Source organism: Muscardinus avellanarius (genome assembly GCF_963383645.1).
Source record: "Muscardinus avellanarius genome assembly, chromosome: 1".
NCBI classification, from domain to species: domain Eukaryota; kingdom Metazoa; phylum Chordata; class Mammalia; order Rodentia; family Gliridae; genus Muscardinus; species Muscardinus avellanarius.
Window position 1 is genome coordinate 142,215,303 of NC_137786.1, and position 26,576 is coordinate 142,241,878.

The 26,576-nt window shown below is 39.7% G+C and overlaps 1 protein-coding gene across 2 annotated transcripts in view; it reads right to left on the reverse strand.

The window, feature by feature from the left end:
- The window catches only part of SIK2 (salt inducible kinase 2), a gene marked incomplete at both ends in the record, with an annotated part of 130,073 nt that overhangs the window by 19,056 nt on the left and 84,441 nt on the right, over positions 1 to 26,576 (reverse strand). For both annotated transcript variants that reach the window (XM_080713952.1, XM_080713951.1), the window contains 4 exons: positions 7,129 to 7,281; positions 10,248 to 10,468; positions 11,715 to 11,838; positions 12,268 to 12,392. In XM_080713952.1, coding sequence (XP_080570078.1) covers positions 7,129 to 7,281; positions 10,248 to 10,468; positions 11,715 to 11,838; positions 12,268 to 12,392 — 623 coding nt within the window. The remainder of the gene's footprint in view (positions 1 to 7,128; positions 7,282 to 10,247; positions 10,469 to 11,714; positions 11,839 to 12,267; positions 12,393 to 26,576) is intronic.

A 26,576-nucleotide genomic window follows, 5' to 3' on the forward strand; every position in this document is an offset into this window, starting at 1 on the left:
TGTAACCTGCTGGCCCAGGGAGGAAAGTTGCCTCTTCTGCACAACTTGTGTTCCTGAAGTTAGCCTGCCATAGAAAGCTGGGGATGGTTTGACTCTACTCTCCTGTCTCCTTTGTGAACTACTCTAGACATGCATTTTAAGTATTTATTTAAAAAGTAATTTAGCCGGGCATGGTGGCGGCGCACGCTTGTGATCCCCGCGCTTGGGAGGCGGAGACAGGAAGATCGTGCAGGTTCGAAGCCAGCCGCGCGCACTAGCTTAGGAGACCCTGTTTCCAAATAAAAATGTAAAAATAGGTCTGGGAGTGTAGCCCGGAGGTAGAAGGGCTTCCAGGAACCCCAGTACCACCAAAAAAAAAAAAAAAAAAAAAAAGTAATTTAAAGCTGGGCATGGTGGCACAGGCTTGTAATTCCAGCATTTGGGAGGCCGAGACAGGAAGATCCGGGTTCGTGGACAGCCTCAGATACTTAGTGAGGCTCTTTGCAAATCAGTGAGATCCTACTTCTAAATAAAAAATAAAGCCGGGCGTGGTGGCACACACTTGTAATCCTCGTGCTTGGAAGGTAGAGACAGGAGGATCACACTGGTTCGGAGCCAGCCTCGCTGGCTTAAGAGACCCTGTTTCCACATAAAAAAGTAAAAAAATAGGTCTGGGAGTGTAGCCCGTGGGAGTGTATCCCGGAGGTAGAAGGACTTCCAGGAACCCCAGTACCACCAAAAAAAATAAAAATAAAAATAAAAATAAAAAATAAAGAAATAAAGAAAGAATAAAAAATAGGGCTGGGGATGTTGCTTGGAGGTAGAATGTTCCTGGGTTCCATACCATTACAAAAAAAAAAGTAATTTAAAAGAGAATCTGTCTTTATGATAATTGGCAAAGGTTGGTTTTAAAAATGAAGCTTCTGGGTGATCCTTTCATCCCCATCCTTTCAAAGTACGCTTGTAATCCCAGCACTTGGGAGGCTGAGACAGGAGGATCGCATGGGTTCAAAGCCAGCCTCAGCTACTTAGTGAGGCCCTCAGCAACTTAGTGAGACCCTGTTTCCAAATAAAATAGAAAATAGGTCTGGGAGTATAGCCTGGAGGTAGAAAGACCCTGGGTTCCACCCTCAGTACCACAAATAAATAAATAAATATATAAGACTTAAAATCATTATATGAATATAAAATTTAGATTATGAAATAAATTCGTGTTATTCTCAGATACTATTTAGATGGTTCCCAGTTAGAATTTCTAGTTGATAGTTGTTAAAGGAGGAGAATATGTTACTACTTTACATATATATTTTAATATACTTCAAATATATTTATAATATATTCTATATGCGGTAATGTGGTACCTTAAAATATTAATCACTGAATATACTGCATGAGGTAAAGAATAAAGTATTAACAGCAAAGTGTCAGTATTATATGGACAGTAAAAACAGGGGGAAAATATGACATGTCATTTTTTATTTTTTGCAGTACTGGGGATTGAAGGTAGGGGTATTCTACCTCTGACGATGCCCCCAGCCCTGTCTTTTGTTCTTTATTTTGAAACAGGGTTTAAGTTGCAAAGGGCTTCACTGAGAATGGCCACGAACCTGCGATCCTCCTGTCTCAGTTTCTCAAGTATTGGGATTACAAGTGTGTGTCACCACACCTGGCTCTGCATGTCATTTTGAGCATGAAAAGAAACAGCTTCTTTTATACATCATTCCTCAGGCTTATATCCCATGCCACTTTTGAGATTAAACAACATTTTTTTCCTGTTCAATCACTAGTCATTTAGTTTCTCTAGCTACCATATTATAATGTAATAAAGTACAGTTGATACTTTCTTCTTACCCCCATCATTAGCTTTTCTATTGAAGGATAGTACTGACATTTGATTTCTATTCCTCAAATCAGACTGCTCCTTCTGTATGAAAGTAGGACAGGCATGATCTAGAGATATTTTTATTTTTTTGTGGTATTGGAGATGGAACCCAGGGGCATTCTACCTTTGAGATATACCCCCAGCTCTATTTCTTATTCTTTATTTTGAAACAGGGTCTCACTGAGTTGCATAGGGCCTTACTAAATAGTAGCTGAGGCTGTCTGTGAACTGCGATCCTCTTGTCTCAGTCTCCCAAATGCTGAGATTATAAGCGTGTACCACCACACCTGGCTCTGATCTAGAGATATTGTACTGGGAAAGAGTGCTGCTCCTTCCCAGCCCTGTCTCTTACAAGCTCTGATTTAGTAAATGACAGGACTGTGCTGTGCCAGGCCACGTGTAGAAAATTTTCCTGACAACTTTTACATCTGACCTGGCCCACAACACATCACTGTGAACTTGTTAATAATATAGTAATAATATTTTGTTGTGACACTTCCAAGAATATAGGATGGTAAGTTTTATAAGTCTGCTTTTTAGAGTCTTACAATTAGTGAAGGGACTAATTTCTGAGCCTGGGGTGTGGCTCAGTGGTAGCATGCTTGCCTAGTATGTGTAAAGCCCTGAGTTCCATAACTGGCATCACAAAACAATCCCCAAACTTAAAACCCTAAAAAAGTCTTTCTGTAACAAGAGAGGGTATAAACATACCAATGGCATTCTTGGCACTATAGGGCCGATTACAGACTATATTACCATAATAGATTGGCCAAGTGTGGTGGCACATGCTTTTAATCCCAATACTTGGGAGGCTGAGACCAATGATCACAAGTGCAAGTTTGCAGCTAGCATCAGCTACTTAGTGAGGTCCTCTGCAACTTAGTGAGACTATGTTTCAAAATAAAAATAAAAATAAACAGGGGCATGGTGGCGCACACTTGTAATCCCAGCATTCTGGAGGCTGAGATCTGAGGATTGCGGTTCGCAGACAGCCTCAGCTACTTAGTGAGGCCCTCTGCAACTCAGTGAGACCTGGTTTCAAAATAAAGAATAAAAAATAGGGCAGGGGGTGTATCTTGGAGGTCGAATGCCCCTGGGTTCCATCTCCAAACCTGCAAAAAAAAAAAAAAAAAAAAAAAAATATATATATATATATATATATATATATGACTTGGAGGGTATAGCTTGGTGGTAAAATGCCCCGTGGATCAATCACCAGTATTGTATAAAAACAAAAACAAAAACAAAACAAAACAAAGATTGGGTGACTAATATCTTAAGGTATTACCAACTTCTTCAAGAGTAGAAATAAACTGTGATTATGTTTAACTAATTGTGATCATGTATTTTTGTTGTTGTTTATTGTCTTGAATATCTTCTTTGTGTTTTCCAGAACCATTAAAATGAAAGCAATTTTCTTTGCTATGGGAACATTATTACTGCTCCAGTAGCCATATATTTGCTATGGGAAGAACTGTTTCTTCTAAGACTTTGTAGCTGAAGCTCTAATCACCAGTGTGGTGTTCTTATAAGAGGAAGAGACCACCAGAAATCTTTCTTACAACTGACAGAGAAAAAGACATGTGAGGCACAGTAAAAAGGGAGTCTACCAGCTGGGAAGAGAGCGATGCCAGAAATTAGGCCTGCTGGCACCCTGATCTTGCATTTTCAGCCTCCAGAATTGGGAGAAGATAATTTCTGTTGTTTAAGTCATCCAGTCTGACATTTTGTTATGGCAGCCTGAGCAAACTAATACAGTGCTCTGTCCTATGGTTGTGGAGGGCAACCTCTAATCAGTGATTAAATAAATTTCTTTTTGCGGGTCTGGAGATGGAACCCAGGGGAATTCGACCTCCAAGCTACACCCCCTGCCTTATTTTTTATTCTTTATTTTGAAACAGGGTCTCACTAAGTTGCGGAGGGCCTCACTAAGTAGCTGAGGCTGTCCGTGAACTGCGATCCTCTGGTCTCAGCCTCCTGAATGCTGAGATTACAAGTGTGCACCACCATGCCTGGCTAATGATTAAATAATTTAACAAAACCATTTCATCCTTGTTGCTTACAGCTGACACAAACTTGGAATGCTATGACTGTTAAAAACTAGTGGTTAGAGTTCATGAGACAAGGTAAGACATATTTTTTTTCTAAATAGTTGCCCAAAGTCAATCAGATGGAATTTTGCCAGCATATTAAATAGCAAATAAAAGTACTCTATCTCTATCAAAGATAGGAATCTAATTGTTTTATAAATAATAATAATAGTAACTTCATCACTAGACTATGAACTTCTTAAGGACAGGGATGGTTTCCTGGGCACCTCTAAGGTCACAGGTGGCTGGCCTGTGCCTGACAGTTAAATGTTCTACTTGCTAAACTCGACTGCTGGTACAGGAACCTAATTTTATCTCAGAAGCAATCTTATTAAGTAGGAATTACTATTTCATTTTATATTTAAGGACATAGGAGCTCAGAAATGCTGACCTGAGCAAAGTCACTCACTCCATGTGGAACTAAAGTCTACATGTTTCTACAGTTCACATGCCCTTTGTTTTGGATTGTGTTATTTCCTCAATTTCTTATTCCTATTAGTAACTAGTGACCTGTCCCTTCTTTAAAAAAAAAAATTAACGAGAACAAAGAATTAAAGCAGAAGGCTCTACTAAAACTTTAAGCATACTTATATCTATAGCACCAGAGAAAACTGGCTAGGCATGGTGACACACACTTGTAATCTTAGTACTTGGGAGGCTGAGACAGGAGGATAACAGGTTCAAGGACAGCCTCAGCAAGTAACACACACACACACACACACACACACACACACACACACACACACACCACCATCACCCCCACCCCCCACCCCCACCCCCAAGAAAAACCCATTTTTTAGCAAGCTTTTTTTTTTTTTTTTTTGCAGGTCTGGGGATGGAACCCAGGGGCATTCAACTTCCGGCTACACCTCCTGCCCAATTTTTTTATCCTTTTTTTTGAAACCGGGTCTCACTGAGTTGCAGAGGGCCTCACTAAGTAGCTGAGGCTGTCCGCAAACCAAGATCCTCCGGGTCTCAGCCTCCAGAATGCTGGGATTACAAGCGTGCGCCACCACACCTGGCTTTTTAACAAGCTTTGACTCTGAGGAAAGGCAGAGTTTTCTTCAGCTGCACTGCCTCCTACTCAGCTGAAGACTTCCATTCAAATTAGACACATATCAAGTCATGGTAAGTAGGTTTCTAAGATGTTTGAATAATGCATAAAAGTGGAAAGAACTCACAGGGTGCTTGGTAATAAAAAACAAAATTAACAAACAGTAAGAAGCAATGTTATACATTTCAACTTCAAGCCAAAATAAACACAATTTGAGATATCTAAGGGAATTTGCTTCAAGTCTAAATAGGAAAGGATATCATTTATAATAACACGTACGTGTTCAGGATCAATTGTTTACTGGAGAAGAATGAAGAAACTTGGCAAGGAAAGCCTGCTACTACCTGCTACTGCAAGTGAGAGTCCTGGCTTTCTATCCTCTGGTGTGGCTGTATTTGCAAGTGGGGCAGACCACAGGGTCTCACTGTTACTACCCCCAGCTCATGAATTGTCATTTCTTCTCCCTTTCAGTCTCAAAAGAAATACCATTCAGCTTTGAAGTTTTCCACTTGTTGAGAGATAGTCTAAAACATACCTAGAACTATATTGGTACATTATTTTACTCACTTTTTATCAACACTCACATTATTTTATATAAAGCATATAAAATATAAATTGCCTTTTAAAATCAAGGGGATTTTAATTTGCTTTCCTCTTTACATTTTAGGAAAAGTCAATGCAAATTTTTCTTATAATCTTGTAATAATTATATAAACCTGATAAAAAATACAAAGTTATTCTTTAAATAGAGTTGCTCACAGAAGTGGACAGGAATCCTCAGAGAGCACATAAACAAGCCACTCTTTCCCTCAACCTCTGTTTGGATGATTCCCCAGAGCTCTCTAGCCCAGCCACTCTCCTGGGATCCAAGTCCACACTCCCCTCCTAGCAAATGAGTTAGCGCACAACTCTTCCCTCAGGACCAGGCACTAGGACAGTCACCTCTAACTCACTGTTGTCCCTTCCTGCCCAACAATGATTACTTTATACAACAAACGCTTACATAGCACTTATTTACTATATGCCACATACCGTTCTACTTGCTTCACAAATGTTAACAGCCAATTTTACTGTTACAACATTCTTAATGTTATCCCCATTTACACATGAGAAACTGAGGAACAGAAAGACCTGAAGAAATTTTTCTAAAGTCAGAGCAAGAAATGACAGAGTCTGGGATTTGCTCTGAAGTCCCTGTTTCTAACCACCATAAAGAGCTGCCTCTTCCAGTCATTGGTAAAGACATACAGGATCTTAGAAATGGCTCTCAGACTTGCTGCTTTCTGCTTCCACTAGCAGCACATCAGTACAAGCCTTCAGTATCTTTCATCTTCTATAATCTCCTACCTGCTCTCTTTTAACCCTTTCTCTCCCCTATCCAGCCATTTCCCCTAATGCTCCCCAATTAATTAGCCTAAAGAATGAGTATAATTCTATTACTTTCTGCTTAAACACCTTCAGGGTTCCTTATCACTTCCTGAATTACAGGCAAACTCTTCACCCTGCAATTCAGAGCTTTTATTTCCTTATCTCCCACCAAGTGGAATGACTGGCCTAAGCCCTATGACAGCTCAGAGCAGTCCTGTGCTCATCTCAGACTGCTGCTTCTGCCTACCTACGACGCCTCAGGTGTCGCTTCTCACTGGCAAAGCCCCACACACCTGTGAAGGTGTGCCCTGCACTTATCTTTCCCTAGTTTGAATGGTTATTTATGGTCTTGTTCTATTTTGCTTCTATAATGTCTTTGAGGCAATGACTATGCTCTATACATCTAACCCTACAATGCCTAAGAGTAGAAGCTTCCACATGGTAAATCTGCAAAAAAAAAAAAAAAAAATTTTTTTTTGTTATATGAAACTGAATGTGTAGGCCAATTAGTCACTCTCAACATAAGCAAATATTTGAAAAATGAAACCAGCTCTTAAAGAAAAAAGTATGAAATAGTTAATCCTTACAAATCCTTCTCAAAAAAACATTTGAGAGGCCAATTAAATGACTGAGTAGAAACTTTCCAGAAAAACAGTATAGAAGGTGAAATCCTAATCTTTTGTACAAGATGAAAATGTGTCAAACATGTGAATAGGCACATGCACAGATAAGGCTATTGGCTAACGGGGCGTTACCTTGGCAACTGTTTGTTCAGCGATGGTGCTGGGCCGGCGCTGGCGGCCATCAAGCCTCTGCTCCACAGGAAAACTGCTCCTATGTGATTTCAGGCGCTCCACCAACAAGAAATAAATGGCAGCAAAGTGGTTATAGCTCTTGTTCTGCAAAGACTGAAAGAAAAAACAAGTGCCAAAGGCAGAGAACCATAAAAAATGAACCCAATGATCTATACCTTAATTTTTTTAAAAAAGGGGTGGGGTAGGATAGGAAGTCTTTTTTTTTTTTTTTTGACAGTACTAGGGATGGAACCCTGGGGCACTGTACCTCTGAGCTACACCTCCAGCCCTATTTTTTAGTCTTTTTAGTTTTGAAATAGGGTCTCACTGAGTGGCGAAGGGCCTTGCTAAGTAGCTGAGGCTGTCCTGCTAATTGCGATCCTCCAGTCTCTGCCTCCTGAATGTTGGAATTACAAGTGTGCACCACCACACCGGGCTAGTCATTTGTTTTTAAAAGTAGAATGATGCCTGTCAGGTGTGGTGGTGCAAGCTTGTAATCCCCGTGGCTTGGGAGGCTGAAACAGGAGAATCACACAGGTTCGAAGCCAGCCTCAGCTACTTAGTGAGGCTCTCAGCAACTTAGTGAGACCCTGTTTCCAAATAAAATATAAAATGGGTCTGGGAGTATAGCCTGGAAGTAGAAAGCCTCTGGGTTCCACCCCAGTACCACAAAAAAAAAAAAAAAAAAAAAAAAAAAAAGTAGAATAATGCCAGGTGTGGTGTAGCACGCTTGTAATCCCTGCCCTTGGGAGGTGGAGACAGGAGGATCGCGCAGGTTCGAAGCCAGCCTATCAGGCTTAAGACCCTGTTTCCAAATAAAAATATAAAATAGGTCTGGGAGGGTAGCCTGGAGGTAGAAGGGTTTCCAGGAACCCCAGTACCACCAAAAAAAAAAAAAAAAAAAAAAAAAAAGAAAGAAAAAAAAAGTAGAATAATATACCTTAAAATAAAAATCTGTTCTAGAATTTAGATGGGAAGGCAGACAGTTTTAAAACCATAGTATTAGTTGCATAAAAGGTGATGCTCTTAAATTACTTTGCTGGCCCCTTTTTTTTTTTTTTTTTTTTTTTGGTGGTACTGGGGATGGCCAGCTTTGCTGGCCCTTTTACATGATCAGGATTTTTTTTGTTTTGTTTTTGTGTTGAGAGAAAATGCTATGGCTGTCTCATGTAGACATTCCTAATGCTGTCTGTCATATGGTCCCATCTCATGGCTGTTACCTATGATGTAAAGTCAGTTAACATTCTGAGCCCAGGAGCTCTGGTTCCACTATTTCGACCCAAGTCTAAGTCATTGAAAACTCTGAAGTGAACTATTAAAGCCTTTGGGGAGCCTTGTGGTTATTTTGGGCTGGAGAATGACATCTGGATGCTAGATGGGAGAGACACTGTGTCTCCATTCTTAGGTAATTTTTTCCTCTTGTTTTTGCAGTCCCACCCTTTGAAGCCTTGAAAATAAAGTTGCTTCCCAAATTTTTGCATCTCTGGCCTGCCAGCTTTCCCAGGATGCTAATTCAACCAAGAACAACTGCTCCTTTGGCTTCTAATTGCACCTGACAGCCTGCATGGGTGCTGTGCAGGGCACAGCGGATGATTTTGAAGCAAAAATCACAGGCAAGCAGAACTGCACTCACGGCTGCCGCTTTAAGTCTACAGAAAAATGTCACTAGGCACACAATAAGTAAAGTGAGAAAGCCAGTTTGTTTTACATATAGCTGTAATGGGATAAGGCAGCACAGTCTAGAGCACTGGTCTTTCACAGCAAACAAGGGGACATTTGATATTCTTTCATGTTACGCTTCCTTCTTCAAAGCCTTGTTTACTTTTCATCATTGTTGAGGTATTAAAAGTGTATGCCCTATAAATATGCTACCTTCTAGAGGACAGGAATAAAAGCCAAGAGGAATTTTCCAGGTTCACGATCTTCTCAGTTCTATGACCCCTAATACTTCCAATCAGGATGACGCCTTCTTAGTTTCTTCAATTTACAATCTAAATCCCACTGACTTTCTTTTCTTTTCTTTTTCTGTTTTGGTGGTACTGGGGGTGAAACCCAGAGGCTTTCTACCTCCGGTTTATACTCCCAGACCTAAATATTTTACTGGAAACAGGATTTCACTAAGTTGCTGAGAGCCTCACTAAGTAGCTGAGGCTGGCCTCAAACCAGTGCGATCCTCCTGTCTCAGCCTTCCAAGCGCAGGGATTACAAGCGTGCGCCACCATGCCTGGCCCACTCACTTTTTTTTTTGGTGGGTCTGGGGATGAAACCCAGGGGCATTTGACCTCCGAGTTACATGCCCTGCCCTAATTTTTATTCTTTATTTTGAAACCGGGTCTCACTGAGTTGCAGAGGGCCTCACTAAGTAGCTGAGGCTGTCCGCAAACCATGATCCTCCAATCTCAGCCCCCCGAATGCTGGGATTTCAAGTGTGCACCACCACACTCAGCTTCCACTTACTTTCTTAAACCTGATTCCTTCCCTTCAGTTCATAGCTCAGCCTGTAGCCTTGTTCTATATCTATACATTTATGTTCCATACAAATTAGTTTAATGCTAATATGAAACTTTTCTTTGTGGTACTGGGGATGAAACCAGGGGTTTTCTACCTCCAGGCTACAACCCCAGACCTATTTTTATATTTTATTTGAAAACAGGGTCTCATTAAGTTGCTGAGATCCTAAGTAGCTGAGGCTGGCTTTGAACCTGTGTGATCCTCCTGTCTCAGCCTCCCAAGTACTTGGATTACAAGCGTGCATGACCACGCCTGGCTTGAAAGAAATTTTCTACCTTTTACTTGTCAAGATTCCATCTTTGCCTCTTCTGAATCCTTTATAAACCTTTCCTCTTGAACTTTTTGGCAGATGAAGCTAAGTAAGGAATTTAGACCTTGAATAAAAGCAAATATAAATAGAGTTTGATATGATCACCAGGGAATACTGAACAGTGTGTGCTTTGATGCTGGGGATGAATGTGCTAAGAGAACAGGATGACAGGTGTGAGCATGAAATTTCAATTTACTAAGTGAAGAAGAATCAAGTCAAAGATTTGACACATCTTTAGTCAAATCTCAGAGCACTTTACCTCAATGGTTTTCTGTTGATCTATTCCAAGGCTGTGCATCAATCGCAGAACCTGTTCATTAAATTCCCCAATGGATGGCTCATTTTCTTGCTCTTGTGGATAGAGAAGAGGTCTCTGTACAGGAACTTCTATGAGCATCCATTTGTGTTCCTTGATTTGAGCTATGGTTAGCCTTTTGGATGGGTCTAGGACCAACATTCTTCGAATAAGGTGCTCACAATCTATATAAAACACAATGTTAACAAAGGTTTGCATAAATCACCTTGCACTTCAGGGTTATATGCTTGATTCATGTGACTTTGTAGAGTATTAATTTTTGTATCCTCCTCTGGAAAGCAGAAGGTCATATGAATAAATTAATACACGAAAGATACTTAAGTTTGTCAAGTTCACATGATGAACTAATACTTAAGAAAAGCAGGAGGGTATAGGTCTGATTCTATACTAAATGAGCCTTTCTACTTAATGTTTCAACTAAAAATATCTACTCACAGACTTAGATTTCCATTAGAGAAAAACTAAGCTTCATTCCTAAAATGAGCCAATAATAAATCGATTCTCAGTCACATCTAAGGCTGCTATGCTAAGGCTTTGTAGGTGAGGCAAAACTCTTGCTTTTCTCATCAGCGTTGCTGAGAAAAATGTTCACAAAACATTTGCTTCTGCTTACCTTACCAAAACTGCACTGTTACAACTGAGTGCTATCTGATTCACCACCCCTAAATGAGCGAACCTCCTTCACTGTGCCTCAGGCACTGCACTAAGTGCTTGTACCCAGTAATGCCATTATTGTCACGGCACCCTTAGGGTAGAAACTACTGTTACTTTCATTTTACTGATGAGGAATTGAAGCACAGAGAAAAGACTGCAAAAGCCATGTGGACAATGAGTGGGGGACTTGGGATTAAAGCCAGGTAGTCTGGCTCCAGAGCCCACATTCTTCGCTACAGAAAAGCATTACATCTACTGTTAGTAGGAACAAAAGAATTAAGGCTGAGAACCAAAAATAAAACTAAAGAGTAAATTTAACTGCCGCCTATGCAACAACCCAATATAAGGCAGGCAGGGATTATAGCATTGACTTAATTCATCAGAGTTCTGCCAGCTGCTTTTTAATTTAATAAAAAATTTAACTTTTGCAAATTGTTTTGTATTTAGAGTAAAATGGTTGTGAGCTTTTATCTATGATGTGCTTCTACAAGTCTAAAATAAATCTGGGACATTTATAGACCTACAGTGAATGGGAAGACTTGCTGTTCTTAATCTGGGAAACTTCTGTTCTCAGTTACAAGTAGGAAGTCTTGTCTCATCTACATGGAGGGGGCTGCTTATTTCTATGGCTTTTAAGATGACTAAGCCATTTTATCTGGTACCCAAACTCTTAGAAAAAGGGAAGCTTTTGCCTAGGCATTTCATTTGGAGAACAAATTCTGTAAAGAAGAATTAGTAAGATAAACAGCTTGTTACCTTCTGACATGAAATATGGAATCCGGAATCTTCCTTCCAAAACCCTCTGCCTTAAAATTGGAAGAGTTGGTCCATCAAAAGGCAGAGCTCCACAGACCAGGACATAAAGAACAACTCCCATGCTCTATGGAAGAAAACAATGGACTTTCCAGTGAGAACTTCAAACACTTTGTCTTCCTAAACATCCCTGGGGCTCTTGAAATCATAGACTGAAAAATTCCTGTTCAGATTTATTAATTTCTTGGAAATATTTCAGAAATATTTGGAAAAATATCTGAAACCCTCTTTAAGTAAGTATAACAGACACCAAATGATCTGAATTTGATCATTTTGTTTACTGCTTAATTTTAAATTATGACTAATATTAGAATTACAATATCTGTCTCTAGAAATTCTTTCCTAGGTATCGATTTCAAGATTCTCTGACTAATTAGTCCAGTAGATTAAAAAATATGAAATATTGCTTACATGTTGAGTACCAAGAGTTTCTAAGGTGGGCCAGAGTGCCAAGTATTATTATAGATGCATTTAACACAGCAAAGCAAAGCAATACCCAAATATCCAGCTGTGGTCCTTCATACTGCTGCCCTTCAAAGACTTCTGGGGCTGCATAAGGGGGGCTGCCACACCATGTTGCCAGTAGTTCACCACTTTTAAAGAAATTTCCAAAACCGAAATCTATTGGGATGGAAATAAATGTTACTTTCATCTGTACTCTCAAACTACACTGCATTTCTCTGTAATAAAATTTATGCTATATTACCAATGTCACTACTATTTGCTCTGTGAGGACTGGGATGGCATGTATCTTGTGATGCTTCCGTAGTCATTAACACAGTGACCACAGAATTGTCAGTACTCAATAAATATTGCTTAAAGAATGAATAGGTGAGTTGAGGTTTCTCCTCAGAAAGAGCAAGTCAGTGGAAAAAGACTTTAAACCATATAATTTTAGCTGGGCGTGGTGGAGCATGCTTGTAATCCTAGCATTCGGGAGGCTCACAGTTCGCCGACAGCCTCAGCTACTACTTAGTGAGGCCCTTTGCAACTCAGTGAGACCCTGTTTCAAAATAAAGAATAAAAAGTAGGGCTGGAGGTTTAGTTCAGAGGTAGAATGCTCCTGGGTTTCATTCCAGTACAAACAACAACAACAACAACAACAACAACAATAACAACAACAACAACAACAACACTATGTAATTTTAAGATTGAAAGAAAATCCACTGGATACAGTGTCCACTGCCAGACTGATTGGCTTTGGGACTTTGGTTCAGTCTTGGTAAGCCTTAGTTTGTTCAGCTGTACAGCTGCAGTAACAAACACATCTAGTCAGCAGGCCGTTGTGGGGGTCCAATGTGTTAACACACTCTCAGTTCACACCTTGAGACTATACTCATCTGTACCTCACACAAAGCACTCTCTCTACTTGCTGAAAAGAACTGGCGGCAAGCAACAGCAACAGCAATAACAGTAAAAACCCCCTCGCCTCTGTTTCAGGGAAGAGTAAAACCGCAAAGCTGGGAGAGACCATGGACTTCCAATTTTGGCACTTCTTAACTTCAATTCCCCTAGGGAAGTTGTTTAACTTTCCTAAATCTTAGTTTCTATTTCTATACATGTAAGGATAATCCCCCTACTCAGATAGGGAGCTGTAAAGATTACATAAAATTAAGAATATAGAATGTCTGAGGCATAGATATGAAATGCCAGCACTCCTGTGAAACTATGAACCATTAACCTCAAACTGTTGTCTTCAGGAAATTATACAGGAGTAGTAGAAAAAGTATAGCAGAGCCAGGCATGGTGGCACATGCTTGTAATCTCAGCATCTGGGAGGCTGAAACAGAAGGATCACAGTTCACGGATGGCCTTAGCTACATAGTGGGACCCTTTGCAACTTAGTCAAGCTCTGTTTCAAAACGAAGAATTAAAAATAGGGCTGGGGGTGTAGCTCAGAGGTAGAATGCCCCTATATTCCATCACCCCATTATCGTAAAAAAAAAAAATAAAGTTTATCAGTTTATGGATTCAGAAAAGAGGGTGTATCTGGTGAAAGAGCCTTAGACAGTGTAAATGTTGGTGGAACAACACTGAGTGTGAGGGAAAGAGACGCCAATGAGAACTTCTCTCTTTACAGTGCAGCCTCAGTGTGGCCTATGTTCCACTTTCCAGGATGACTGTTGGAAAGGCCTCTTCTACTTGGCTTATGACTAACCACTTCTATTCACCTCGTCACCCAAATGTACACAGATATTTCTACTTTTCTAAGAAAACCCTTTCAAATGATTCCAGGACTAGATTTTTAAAAATCTGGCTTAAACAAGGAAAAGGTTAATTTTACTCACACAGAAAAGCACAAGAAGCTCTGGGATGTGTGTTTGGAGATCCTGACATAGGCACAGAATGGCTGCATTTTAAAAAATAATCATGGGATGTGTTTTAGTATATGTAAATTGATGGCACTCTTCAATTAGCATTATGAAGTTTCAATGTCTACAAGACTCTTTACAGAGTTACTGCATTCTGACCTTCCCCAGGCCCTGGCAAAATGAACAAAGAAGTGGCTGAAACACTGGCCTAAGCCTGGCTGTTGTGGCTGGGGCTCTCCTGTGGCTCCACTTTCTATCAGGAAAGGAAGACCTAGGAAAGCACTGGTGGTCCAGTTTTGATCAAGTACAAGGAACATTTCCTGTTCACTCATGAGCACAGTACTAAGCAGTTGTTTAGTTCTATTTTTTTTAGGTAACCGAGGAAAATAGGAACTCAAGTCTGTAGGAACATTATAAGAAATATTCAAAGGTAACCAGACAGCTAGGTGTGGTGGCACACGCTTGTAATCCCAGTACTTGAGAGGCTGAGATGGAGGAATATAGGTTCACAGCCAGCCTCAGCTACTTAGTGAGGCCCTCTGCAACTTACTGAGACCCTGTTTCAAAATAAAGAATAAAAAAGTAGGGATGGGGATGTAGCTCAGAGGTAAAATGCCATGGGCTCAATCCCTGGAAAAACACACACACACACACACACACACACAAAAAAAAAAAAAAAAAAAAAAAAAAGGGGGGGGGCAACCAGACTCACTAAACTATTATCACACATGGAGAGGTCTTCTATAACTTTGCCAGAGCACTTCAAACATATCTGTAATCAGCAGGGTGTGGTGGCACACACTTGTAATCCCAGAATTTGGGAGGCTGAGAAAGGAGGATTGCAATTTGTGGCCAACCTCAGCTACTTAGTGAAGTCCCTTGCAACTCAGTGAGACCCTGTTTGAAGGTAAAGCATAAAAAAATTGGGCTGGGAGTATAGCTCAGAGGTAGAATGCCCCTGGGTTCCATCCCCAGTACCACACACATACCAAAAAAAAAAAAAAAAAAAGAAAAAGAAAAAAAATATCTATATATCTCTCTATATATATCTGTAATCTGATAAATGAGTCAAGTAAGACTCTGGAGTCAGGTATATTGGGACCAAATCCTGGGTCTTCTAATTAGGCATATTTAATCCTGGAGAAATTACTTCTCAGAGCCTTGGTTTCCTCACTTGCAAAATGAAGAAAATACCTATAAAGTTGTTATGAGTACTGAAACAGAGAGCATATATAGTGCAATTGCAACATAGTAGGTGGTCAGTAAATGGCAATGATAACTGATATTACTATCACTATCATTATTATTTTACTGATTTGTCTTTCCCATTAGATGAAATTCCTTGAGAGTAGAGAGCAGGGGAAAGATTTGTTGCATGAATATTTTGTCATTCTCTCTCTCTCCCCCTTTCTTTGCAGTGTTGGGGATCAAACCCAGAGCCTGTGCACGCCTGGCAAGTGCTCTACCACTAAGCTACAGCCTCATTTCTTTAATGTGTGCTAGTTGCTGATCTAAGCTCTTTGAAGATTTCTTTTTAAAAAAAATCTTAAAATTTATTTTTTAAAATTTTTATTGGTACATTATATTCATATATCATATTGGGGTAAAAAACTTGTGTGGACATACATGTACACATCACCCATTTAGCCTCTACCCAATTCCCACCCCATTCCCTCCCCATTCCTCCTTCCCATGCTTGGCTTAGTGGTTGACTTTGATATGTTTAAGTACATTGTATGTTTTAGAGAATTTCCTTCTTCCCCCCTCCCATCCCCAGAGTTAGGTTGTCTTATCTGCTCCTCCATAGGATTTCCTTTTTCATCTAGAGTTCCTCCTATAACCCATTTCTCCCTAGCTTTCACGTATTAGGGAAAGCATCCGTTTTCTTATTTTTTGTGACTGACTAATCTCACTTAGCATAATGTCCTCCAGTTCCATCCATTTCCCTGAAAATGATGTAATTGAGTTTTTTTTAATGGCTGAGTAAAATTCCATTGTGTACATATCCCACAGTTTTGTAATCCATTCATCTTGATGGAAATCTTGGCTGGTTCCATAGTTTGGCAATGGTGAATTGTGCAGCTATGAACAAAGATACACATGCATTAATTTGTTAGTTTGGTTGAAGATTTCTTCTTTGAGGAAATGTTATTTTAGAAGAAAGTAAGGGCAAACTGCTAAGCACCTTGTCAAAGGTTATACTGCTATTTTGTTGCAGAAATGTAGTAAAAACTAAGTTTGACTACATAGACCTCACTGTTAACCACCACCTCTATGCCTTTCTCTGGCACAGTGATTCACAGCTATTTTTGAGCAAGTTAATAATTATCAGGTTTAAGAAGTAGCAACAGAAGGCAATTAAAAATAAAAGTCTTTTTATTTCTTCACAGGAATCTGTATAATTTTCTTCATTCAGAGCCTGCACCTTTCTGACCTGAGAATGTAGAACCCAAATACAGACAGCTGGCTACTTCATCATACTGGCCAATTCCTTCATTAACTTTTTTTTTTTTTTTTTTTTGGTGGTACTGGGGATTAACCCAGGAGCATTCTACCTCTGAGCCACACCACACCGCCCAGGCTTTATTTTTTAGTCTTTATTTTGAAACAGCGTCTCAGTAAGTTGCAGAGGGCCTCACTAAGTAGCTGAGGCTGGCTGCCAATCATGATCCTCCTATCTCAGCCTCCCAATACTAGCATTACAAGTGTGTGCTACCATGCCAAGCTTGTGTTTTATGTTTATGTTATAGTGTCCAAAATGCAAATATAACATTCAATATTTGTCGACATGTTTTTATAAAAGTAAATCCCAAGTTACTAAGCTTTATGTTTTCATACATTTTCACATCACTAAACAAAATTACTTGCTGCGTATTAAAAATTATTAAAATGAGAGAGAGGGGGGGGAGGGGAGGGGAGGGGAGGGGAGGAGAGGAGAGGAGAGGAGAGGAAGGAGGGAGGGAGGGAGGGAGGGAGGGAGGGAATGAGAATGAACGAACTTAGGAGAGGTAGGCATGGTTCCTAGGCTTTTTGGTGCTGCAGAGTGAACCCAGGGCCTTGCACCTGCACTTTACCAAGGAGCTACACTCCCAGCTCTGGCTCTTCCCAGGCTCTGAGAGTTTCCCCTGACAGGGAAACGGAGAAGTATCCCTGTGAAACAAACTTTACAGAGCTAAAGGAGAAGTATTCCATCTTCCCACAATATATCACACTCAATGGGGAACCAGCTAAGATGCAAAAGTGTCAAAAGCTAAGCTCTACCAATTCACATTGGAATTTGAGAGCCAGAGATGTGTGCCATTGTTACTGAAAAGTCTTACAATAACACAAGTTTATTGTGTTACTAAAAGACTCCACTTCATCATCTGGCTTTTGGAAAGCATTATGAAAACAACCACTTGGGCATTTCTTTCTCTATGCCAAACTTAGATCCACCTGGCTTTGCTGAAAAGGAAACCCCTTCTGGTTCAATTCTCTGATCTGCAGGTTAATACCTAAACCTTTGGCTACCATATGCTTCAGACTTTTTGCGTGTTATTTCTCTGTCATGAGACTTGTACCATGCAACCTTAAATCAACTTTGTGTGTGTGTGTGTGTGTGTGTGTGTGTGTGTGTGTGTGTGTGTGGTACTGGGGATTAAACCTAGGGGCATGCTACCTCAGAGATACACCCCCAGCCCTATTTTTTATTTTGAAATGGGGTCTCATTAAGTTGCAGAGGGGCTAAGTAGCTGAGGCTGGCCTTGAATCTGGGATCCTCCTGTCTTAGCTTCCCAAGTACTGGGATTACAAGTGTGTGCCACTACACCTGGCTGTGTTTTACTTTTTATTTTGAAGTATTTTCAATTTATAGAAGAGCTACAATTGAGAATTCCCTATACCTTTCCCCCAACTTCCCTAATATTAACATTTTGTTTAACTTTAGTACAATTATCAAAATTGAGAAAGTAACAATAATAGTAAGCCACAGGCTTCATTAATATTTCATTTTTATTTTTTACACTGATATCCTTTTTCTCTCCAGGATTCTACAATGCATTTAGTGTCATGCTTCTTTAATCTTCTCCAATTTGTTATAGTTTTTTTTTGTGTGTGTGCATTGTAGTCATACATCTTAATGGGGTACCAGAGGGTAGAGACATACATGCACACATCATCCAATTAACCCTTACCTAATTCTCACCCCATTCCCTCTCCCCTCCCTCCTCCTCATTGTGTTTGGCTTAGTGATTGACTGACATGTTTGTGAATGTATATTATATACATTAGGGAATTTTCCTCTTCCCCCTTCCCATTCTCCTCAGTTAGGTTGCCTTACTTGCTCATCTATGGTTTCTCCTCCTTTGTTTAGAGTTCTTCCTAGGACCCATTTTCTTCCTAATTTCTGCATATTAGAGAGAGCATCCAATTTTTTACTTTTTGTGACTGACTAATCTCACTTAGCATGTTCTCCAGTTCCAACTCTTTCCCTATAAATAATGCAATTTTGTTTTTCTTTATGGCTGAGTAAAATTCCATTGTGTACATATCCCATAGTTTTGTAATCCATTCATCTGCTGATGGACATCTTGGCTGGTTCCATAGTTTGGCATTTGTGAATTGTGCAGCTATGAACATAAATATTCATGCATTAGTTTGGTAGTTTGGTTTCCATTCTTGGGTTGATACCCAGAAGTGGTATTGCTGGATCATCCCCATATGAATGGTAGGTTTATTCCCATTCTTCTGAGGATCCTCCATTCTGTTTTCCAAAGTATTTGGACTAATTTGCAATCCTACCAATAGATTAGAGTTCCCACTTCTCCACATGCTGCCCAGTATTTGTTGTTGTTTGTGTTCTGAATGATTGCCATTCTAGTTGGAGTTAGGTGAATACTCAGGGTAGTTTTGATTTCCATCTCTCTGGTTGCTAATGATGTGGAGTATTTTTTCATAAATTTATTGGCCATTTGAATTTCTTTTTTGTGTGAAGTGCCTCTTTAGTTCACTTTCCCATTTTTTGATTGGGTTGTTTTCTTAGTGCTGAGTTTCTTGAGTTCTCTATATATTCTAGATATTAATCCTCTATCAGAGGAATAGTTGGCAAAATTTTTCTCCCATTCTATCTGCACTCTGTTGAGGTTCTTGATAGTTTCCTTTGCTTTACAGAAGCTCTTCAGTTTCATGCAATCCCATGTATTGATCCACCTTTTATATTCTTGTGCCTTTGGGGTCTTGTTGAGAAAGTTTTTACCTGTACCCATGTGTTGCAATGGTGGGCATATACCCTCTTCAAGGAGCTATAAGGTCTTGGGTCTGATTTCCAAGTCATTGATCCATCTTGAATTGACTCTTGTGCAGGATGAGGAAGTAGGGTTTACCCATTTTTCTGCATACTGATAATCAGTTTTGCCAACACCATTTGTTGAAGAGGCTATCTTTTTCCAGTATATGTTTTTGGCTCCTTTGTAAAAAAAATCAATTGGCTGTGTGTGCATTTGTTTCTGAGTCTTCTATTTTGCTCCACTGGTCTATGTGCCTGTTTTTGTGTCAATACCATGCTGTTCTTATTGCTATGGCTTTGTAGTATATTGTAGTATAGTGTGTGTGTGTGTGTGTGTGTGTGTGTTACTAGGGATTGAACCCAAGGGCATTCTACCACTGAGCTACATTCTCAGCCCCATTTTTTTTTTTTTTTTTTTTTGTTCTTTATTTTGAGACAGGGTCTCACTAAGTTGCAGAGGGCTACAAAGTAGCTGAGGCTGGCCAGAACCTTGATCCTTCTGTCTCAGCCTCCCAAGTACTGGATTACAAGAGTGTGCCACCATGCCAGACTTTTATAGTATTGTGATGCCTCCTGCATGGTTCTTGTTGCTGAGAACTACTTTCGCTATTCTAGGTTTTTTGTTGTTCCAAATGAATTTAAGGACTAATTTTTCAATGTCTACGAGGAATAACCTTGGTAATATAATGGGTATTGCACTGAATCTGTAGATCACTTTTGGAAGAATGGCCTTTTTGATTATATTTATTCTGCCTATCCAAGAGCATGGAAGATCGTTTCATCTCCTAATGTCTTCTTCAGTTTCTTTTTTCAGTGTTTTATAATTTTCTTTGTAGAGGTCTTTTACCTCCTCAGTTAGGTTTAGTCCTAAGTATTTTATTTTGTGGGATATCCTGAATGGAAGTGTTTTCTAGATTTCTTTTTCAGTGGATTTGTGGTTGGCATACAAGAAAGAAGTTGATTTTCAAGACTGATTTTGTATCCATATACTTTGTTGAATTTGTTGACCAGTTCTATAAGCTTTTTGGTTGAGTTTATTGGGTCTTCTAAGTATAGTATCAGTCATCTGCAAACAGGGATAGTTTTAGTTCTTCTTTTCCTATTTGTCCTCCTTTGATTTCCTTCTCTTGCCTTATTGTTCTAGCTCCAGTCTCAAGTACTATGTCATTACAGTTTCTTAGAGTTATATTCTTTCCTTGTTTTTCATGATCTCAAACAGTACTAGTCATATATTTTATTAATTTTTCCTTTTACTGGGCCTTCTCATGATTTGAGTAAGGCTATGGCTTTTGGGAAAGAGCATCACAGAGGTGATATACCTGTCTCTGTACATCACATAAGGGGGATGTGGCATTATGTCTAATTATTGGTGAAATCTGACCTTGATACTTGATTAAGTTGTGTTTGCTGGGTTTCCCCACTGTAAAGTTACTATTTTTCTCTTTGTGATTATTAAATATTTGTGAGGTGATACATTAAGACTATGTGTATCCTTCCCATGCTTTTTCTTTTTTGGTGGTGGTGCTAGGGATAGAGCCCAGGGACATTCTACCTCTGAGCTACACCTCCAGACCTATTTTATTTTTTATTATTTTTATTTTATTTTATTTTGCGGTACTGGGGATGGAACTCAAGGTCATTCTACTTCCGAGCTACATCTCCAGCCCTATTTTTATTTTTTATTTTGAAACAGGTTCTCACTGAGTTGCAAAGGGCCTCAGTAACTGAGGCTGCTCGTGAACTGCAATACTCCTATCTTGGTCTCCCAAATGCTGGGATTACAAGCGAGTGCCACCACTACTGGCTTTTATTTTTTATTATATATTTTGTTTTGAAACAGTCTGACTAAGTTACTGAGTCTGGCCTTGAGCCAGTGATCTTCCTTTCTCAGCCTCCCAAGTATTGATATTATAGGTATGCACTATAAAATCTTTATCTATATCTATCTATCTATCTATCTATCTATATATATATATATACACACACACATATACATACATACATACATACATACACACACACACACACATATACATATTTTTGGTACTGGAGATGGAACCAGGGGTATTCTATCTCCGAGCTATACCCTCAGCCCTATTTTTTATTCTTTATTTTGAAATAGGGTCTCACTAAGTAGCTCAGGCTGTCTGCGAACTGCAATCCTCCAGTCTCAGCCTCCTGAATGCTGGAATTAAAAGTGTGTGCCACCATGCCTGATTTGGGCCTGTCTGCCTTTCCCTCCCTCCCTCCCTCCCTTCCTCCCTTCCTTCTTTCTTTCTTTCATGGGTCTGGGGATGAAACCCAGGGGCATTATTCCTCTGAGCGACACCCCCAGCCCTATTTTTTTTAATTTATTCTTTATTTTGAAACAAGGTCTCACTAAGTTGCAGAAGGCCTTGCTAAGTAGCTGGGGCTGTCTACTAAGCAAGATCCTCCTATCTCAGCCTCCCAAATGCTGGAATTACAAGCATATGCCACCATGCCCGGCTGGCTCATTTAAATAAATATAGAAACATGGCTTTGAGGTCAGCTTCTAGTTTATGCTCCTACAATGGGTAATGACTTCAGATGCCAAAGAACCCAGAACACATCCACACCCCATACCGTGTGTGTTCATTGCTTCAGTCATAAGGCCTCCAGCCTTTGTGAAATAGGAGTGTTAGAACCTTCGGAACAAGAAGCTGAATGCAAAGCTGTATTGGCTTTCAGTAGTGTTAATAATTGCAGTACTGTTGCCTCCTGGTTATTTTGGCTGATGGATTATTCAGGCACTAAGTTGAAGAACATTTAGTTTTATTCTCCAGTGTTCCTTATCTGAAATTTCTATAATAAATACTTAGTGATAAAAATGTATGAATTCCTCAAGGAACTTTCCAGAAAATAATCACAATTCAAACAGATCTCACCAGAGTGCTGAGTCTGATAACAGATAGTACTAGTACAAATTCTGGCTATGCTACTTGTAGCTGTGACCTTGGGCTTATTGCTTAACCTCAGGATCAGAGTTTCCATATCTATTAAACAGAGGTTAATCTGGGTTTCAGGGTATTCTATACATTAGTGATGATTGAGTCAGGGAAGCATATGTAGTCTAGATAAGAGTATGGGCAATAGAACCAGAATGCATGGGTTTGAGTCCTGGCAGCATTGCTATTTACCAGCTGAGAGACTATCAACACATTTCCCAACCTCTCTGTTCTGTTTCCTTATCTATAAGGAGAATGAGACAAGTTCATATCTCATAGTGGTTATGACTTAATATTTGCAGAGTACTTAGAATAGTGCCTGGTACATAGTGCTATTTAAGTGTTTAAGTAAATTGTTCATTAAAGCTTCTGGCACCATGTAAATACTCAGTAAAAGGTGGCTGCTTAATTTAAATAAAATGTGTAATTGATTATCTGTGAAAACAAAGCCTTAAATTTTTAATAACCATATAACTCCCTTCAGCATTTTTAATTAACCAGCTTTCATACAAATCTTAGAGACATAAAGAAAGTTTGTCACTTATATTCACAGTTTTCTCTGCTTGATACAAATTTTTCCTCTGGGAGAAACCTTAAATGTAATTATTAATATATAATTGCCCCTATTAATCTGCTCTATACATCATATGAGTCACCTGTCTAGCCCAAGAAGGATACTTCCTTTCTGGTTTGATGCACTAGCCTATCATCTCTGCTATTGCACCTAATATTGACCTTCCTCCTTACTAGATAACCACAAGACAAAGTTTCTGTATATACAATTCAGTTTTGTGTTCTAAAACTGAAATATGGGGAGGAGATGAAGAAAGAATTGGATAAATATTTATTGTAAGTCTTTCATTTGTGATCCTCCTGATGCTTATATTTTGTAAAATGGAAAGAGTCTTGCATGAGCAAACCAATGAGACTTTATATCCTTCAGTACTACTCAGCAGGAGCAGCACACTAAGCCTGGAACATGGAGCAGAGCTCAAAGGGCTTGGATCTTTGACTTTCCTGCTTCCCACCCTTACTTCACTGAGGCTAAGGAAGATCATTTATTTGCCTCTTAGATCCCATACACGGCTCAAGCCTACATTGGTCAGCAGGATCACATTTCATCTCAGCTGGGATGATTATGCCTTTGCTTTTCTGTCAGATAGGGAGAGTGACTGATGTTTGGAAGGGAACTATGCTATTGGCCTTTTTTTTTTTTTTTGCTAGTGGGCAACAAAGTGTGCACTAACACCAAAGTGTTGGGTATTGGGTATTCAAATTTTGTAGCTAGTCAGCTTTGTCCTTGTCACTCTCCTTCATTTGTCAGCTTTCATTGCCTCATAACTGTCTTCTTCACTCCTATTATAAAAACAACAAAAGATGTGTAACTCTTCATGGAGGCTAAATTTACTGGCAATTTGAGACACCAGGATAAATTTAACCCCAAAGCCATCTGCTGCTCTGTGGGAGGATTTTTTTAAATTATAAATTAGACATTGTAACATACTATTGAAGATTAAAAATTGCCTTAGTTATGTTGATTCCTAGAAATTATTTACTTATTCTTAATTTGAAAACAGATTTTTAGTGTTTTGTTTGCTACCTTTTTTTTAAAGTGACTTAGTTTGCTCAACATTTTCTCCTTAAGTAAAAAAATGTCCTGAAGTATTTAGTAATTTTAATCATTTTACAACAGTAAATATTGACAAACTGTTAGCATTTTCTGTATCTTATTCACATCTTTGGTGTTGTTCTGTGATTCCTGGCTGGTCAGAGTGCTCTAGGCACCAAGACGCCTGGCAAAGCTTGTTGGAAAGGCAGGCCCACAGTTGGGCGTGGTGGTGCACGCTTGTAATCCCAGCAATCAGGAGGCTGAGACCAGAGGATCGTGGTTCGCAGACAGCCTCAGCTACTCAGTGAGGCCCTCTGCAACTTAGTGAGACCCTATTTCAAAATAAAGAATAAAAAGTAGGGCAGGGGGTGAATGTAGCTCAGAGGTCGGATGCTTGTAATACCCACGCTTGGGAGGCGGAAACAGGAGGATCTTGCAGGTTTAAAGCCAGCCTCGCTGGCGTAAGAGACCCTGTTTCCAAATAAAATATAAAATAGGTCTGGGAGTGTAGCCTGGAGGTAAAAGGGTTCCATCCCGAGTACCACCAAAAAAAAAAAATAATAATAATAATAAATAAATAAATAAATAAATATCCTAGAGAAATTCTTCAAAGCACATTTAAACTTTTGATGACACACAGAATCCTTCCCCATCTGGCATGCCTGCCTGTCCAAGCTCTTTTCCTATCATTACTCACTGGAACCTCTCTAGGTCACTAGCTAAGGCAGGTCTGCAATTTCTCTGGCCTCTCTGCCTTAGCATGTGCTGATCCACATGCCTGGAGCAGGCGCCCTAACCTTGACCCCTACCTATCCCTCTCTCTCTCTGCCTGCCTTATCCTACCCCCAATTGCACCACAAATACCTCCTTGTTAATCAAGTCTTAGCTAACAGTTTCCCTGATTCATCCACTCAGACTTAGTCTTTCTTCTAGTCTTAAAGCGTTGAAAACAAAGATCTTTTTGTGTTATATTTACTTAAAGGTCTGGTTCTTTAGTTTGATTAACTCCTTGGGGTAAGAGCACATTAAGCATTTGTTGTTGTTGTTGCTGTTGTTTTTGTCTTAAAATGTGTGCATCTTCACGATTTGGCCCAGGAGCATAGAAGATACTTGATAAGCATTGACCAAAATTTGGGGTCAGGGTAGTGAGGATGACAGAGAAAAAAAGTATGAACAAGAATATATTTCAGCTGGGCACGATGGTGCAAGGCCTGTAATCAATCCCTATACTCAGGAGGCTAAGAATGGAAGATTGCAGGTTGGAGGCTAGTTTCATCAATTTAATGAGACTGTTTCAAAATAAAAAGGGCTGGGGGTGTGGCTCAGAGGCAGGATGATCCTGTGTTCCATCCCCAGTGTGAAAAAAATTTTTTTTTGAGTGCTTAGACATACTGTGTGTTCCTCTCTCCAGTTTTGAGAAATGAAAGCAAGACTACCAAATATATAAGCACAGAATGATGTGGCCTAAAATTCATTTAGTGAATACTAATTGCAGGATGATTGACACATAATGCTTAGAAACTATAATATTGTGGCTAGAGAGATATAGATCTGATTTTTTTTTCCCTTGCGATACTGAGTATTGAACCCAGGAACATTCTACTCCAAGCTACACCACCAAACCTATTTTTTTTTTTTTTTTGGTGGTACTGGGGGGTGGAACCCAGAGGCTTTCTACCTCCAGGCTATACTCCCAGACCTATTTTATACTTATTTGGAAACAGGGTCTCACTAAGTTGCTGAGAGCCTCACCAAGTAACTGAGGCTGGCTTAGAATCTGTGCGATCCTCCTGTCTCAGCCTCCCAAGCGCGGGGATTACAAGCGTGCGCCACCACGCCCCGCTTATTATTATTTTTTTAATCTTTTGAAACAGGGTCTCATAAGTTGCAGGGGGCCTCGCTAAGTAGTTGAGGCTGGCTGTGAACCTGCGATCCTCCTGTCTCAGCTTCCCAAGAACTGGGACTACAAACATGTATCAACATGCCCAGCCTGCTGCTTATTTTCTGTGTCACCTTAGCAAGTTATTTAGTTTATCTGTCTTTCAGCTCTCTCATTTAAAAATGGGCAACAGCTGTGCAATTCCCAAGGCTGCTGTGGTATGTCAGAAGTACCTAGCCAACAGAGAGATGCGAATCAAAACGACCCTGAGATTTCACCTAACTCCAGTTAGAATGGCAATCATTAAAAACACAAACAACAACAAATGTTGATGAGGGTGTGGAGAAGTGGGACTCTAATACATTGTTGGTGGGATCCCAAATTAGTGTAACCACTTAGGAAAACAGTATAGAGGATCCTCAGAAGAATGGGAATGAATCTCCCATATGACCCAGCAATACTACTTCTGGGTATCTACCCTAAAGAATAGAAACCAAACTACCAGACTAATGCATGTGTATCTATGTTTATAGCCGTGTAATTCACAATTGCCAAACTAAAGAACCAGCCAAAATGTCCATCAACCGATGAATGGATTACAAAACTATGGGATATATACAGAATGGAATTTTACTCAGCCATAAAGAAAAACAAAATTATATCATTTACATGAAAATGGATGATACTGGAGAACATTATACTAAGTGAGATTAGTCAACCACAAAAAGTGAAAAGCTGTATGTTCTCCCTAATATTTAGAAGACAGGGAGAAAATG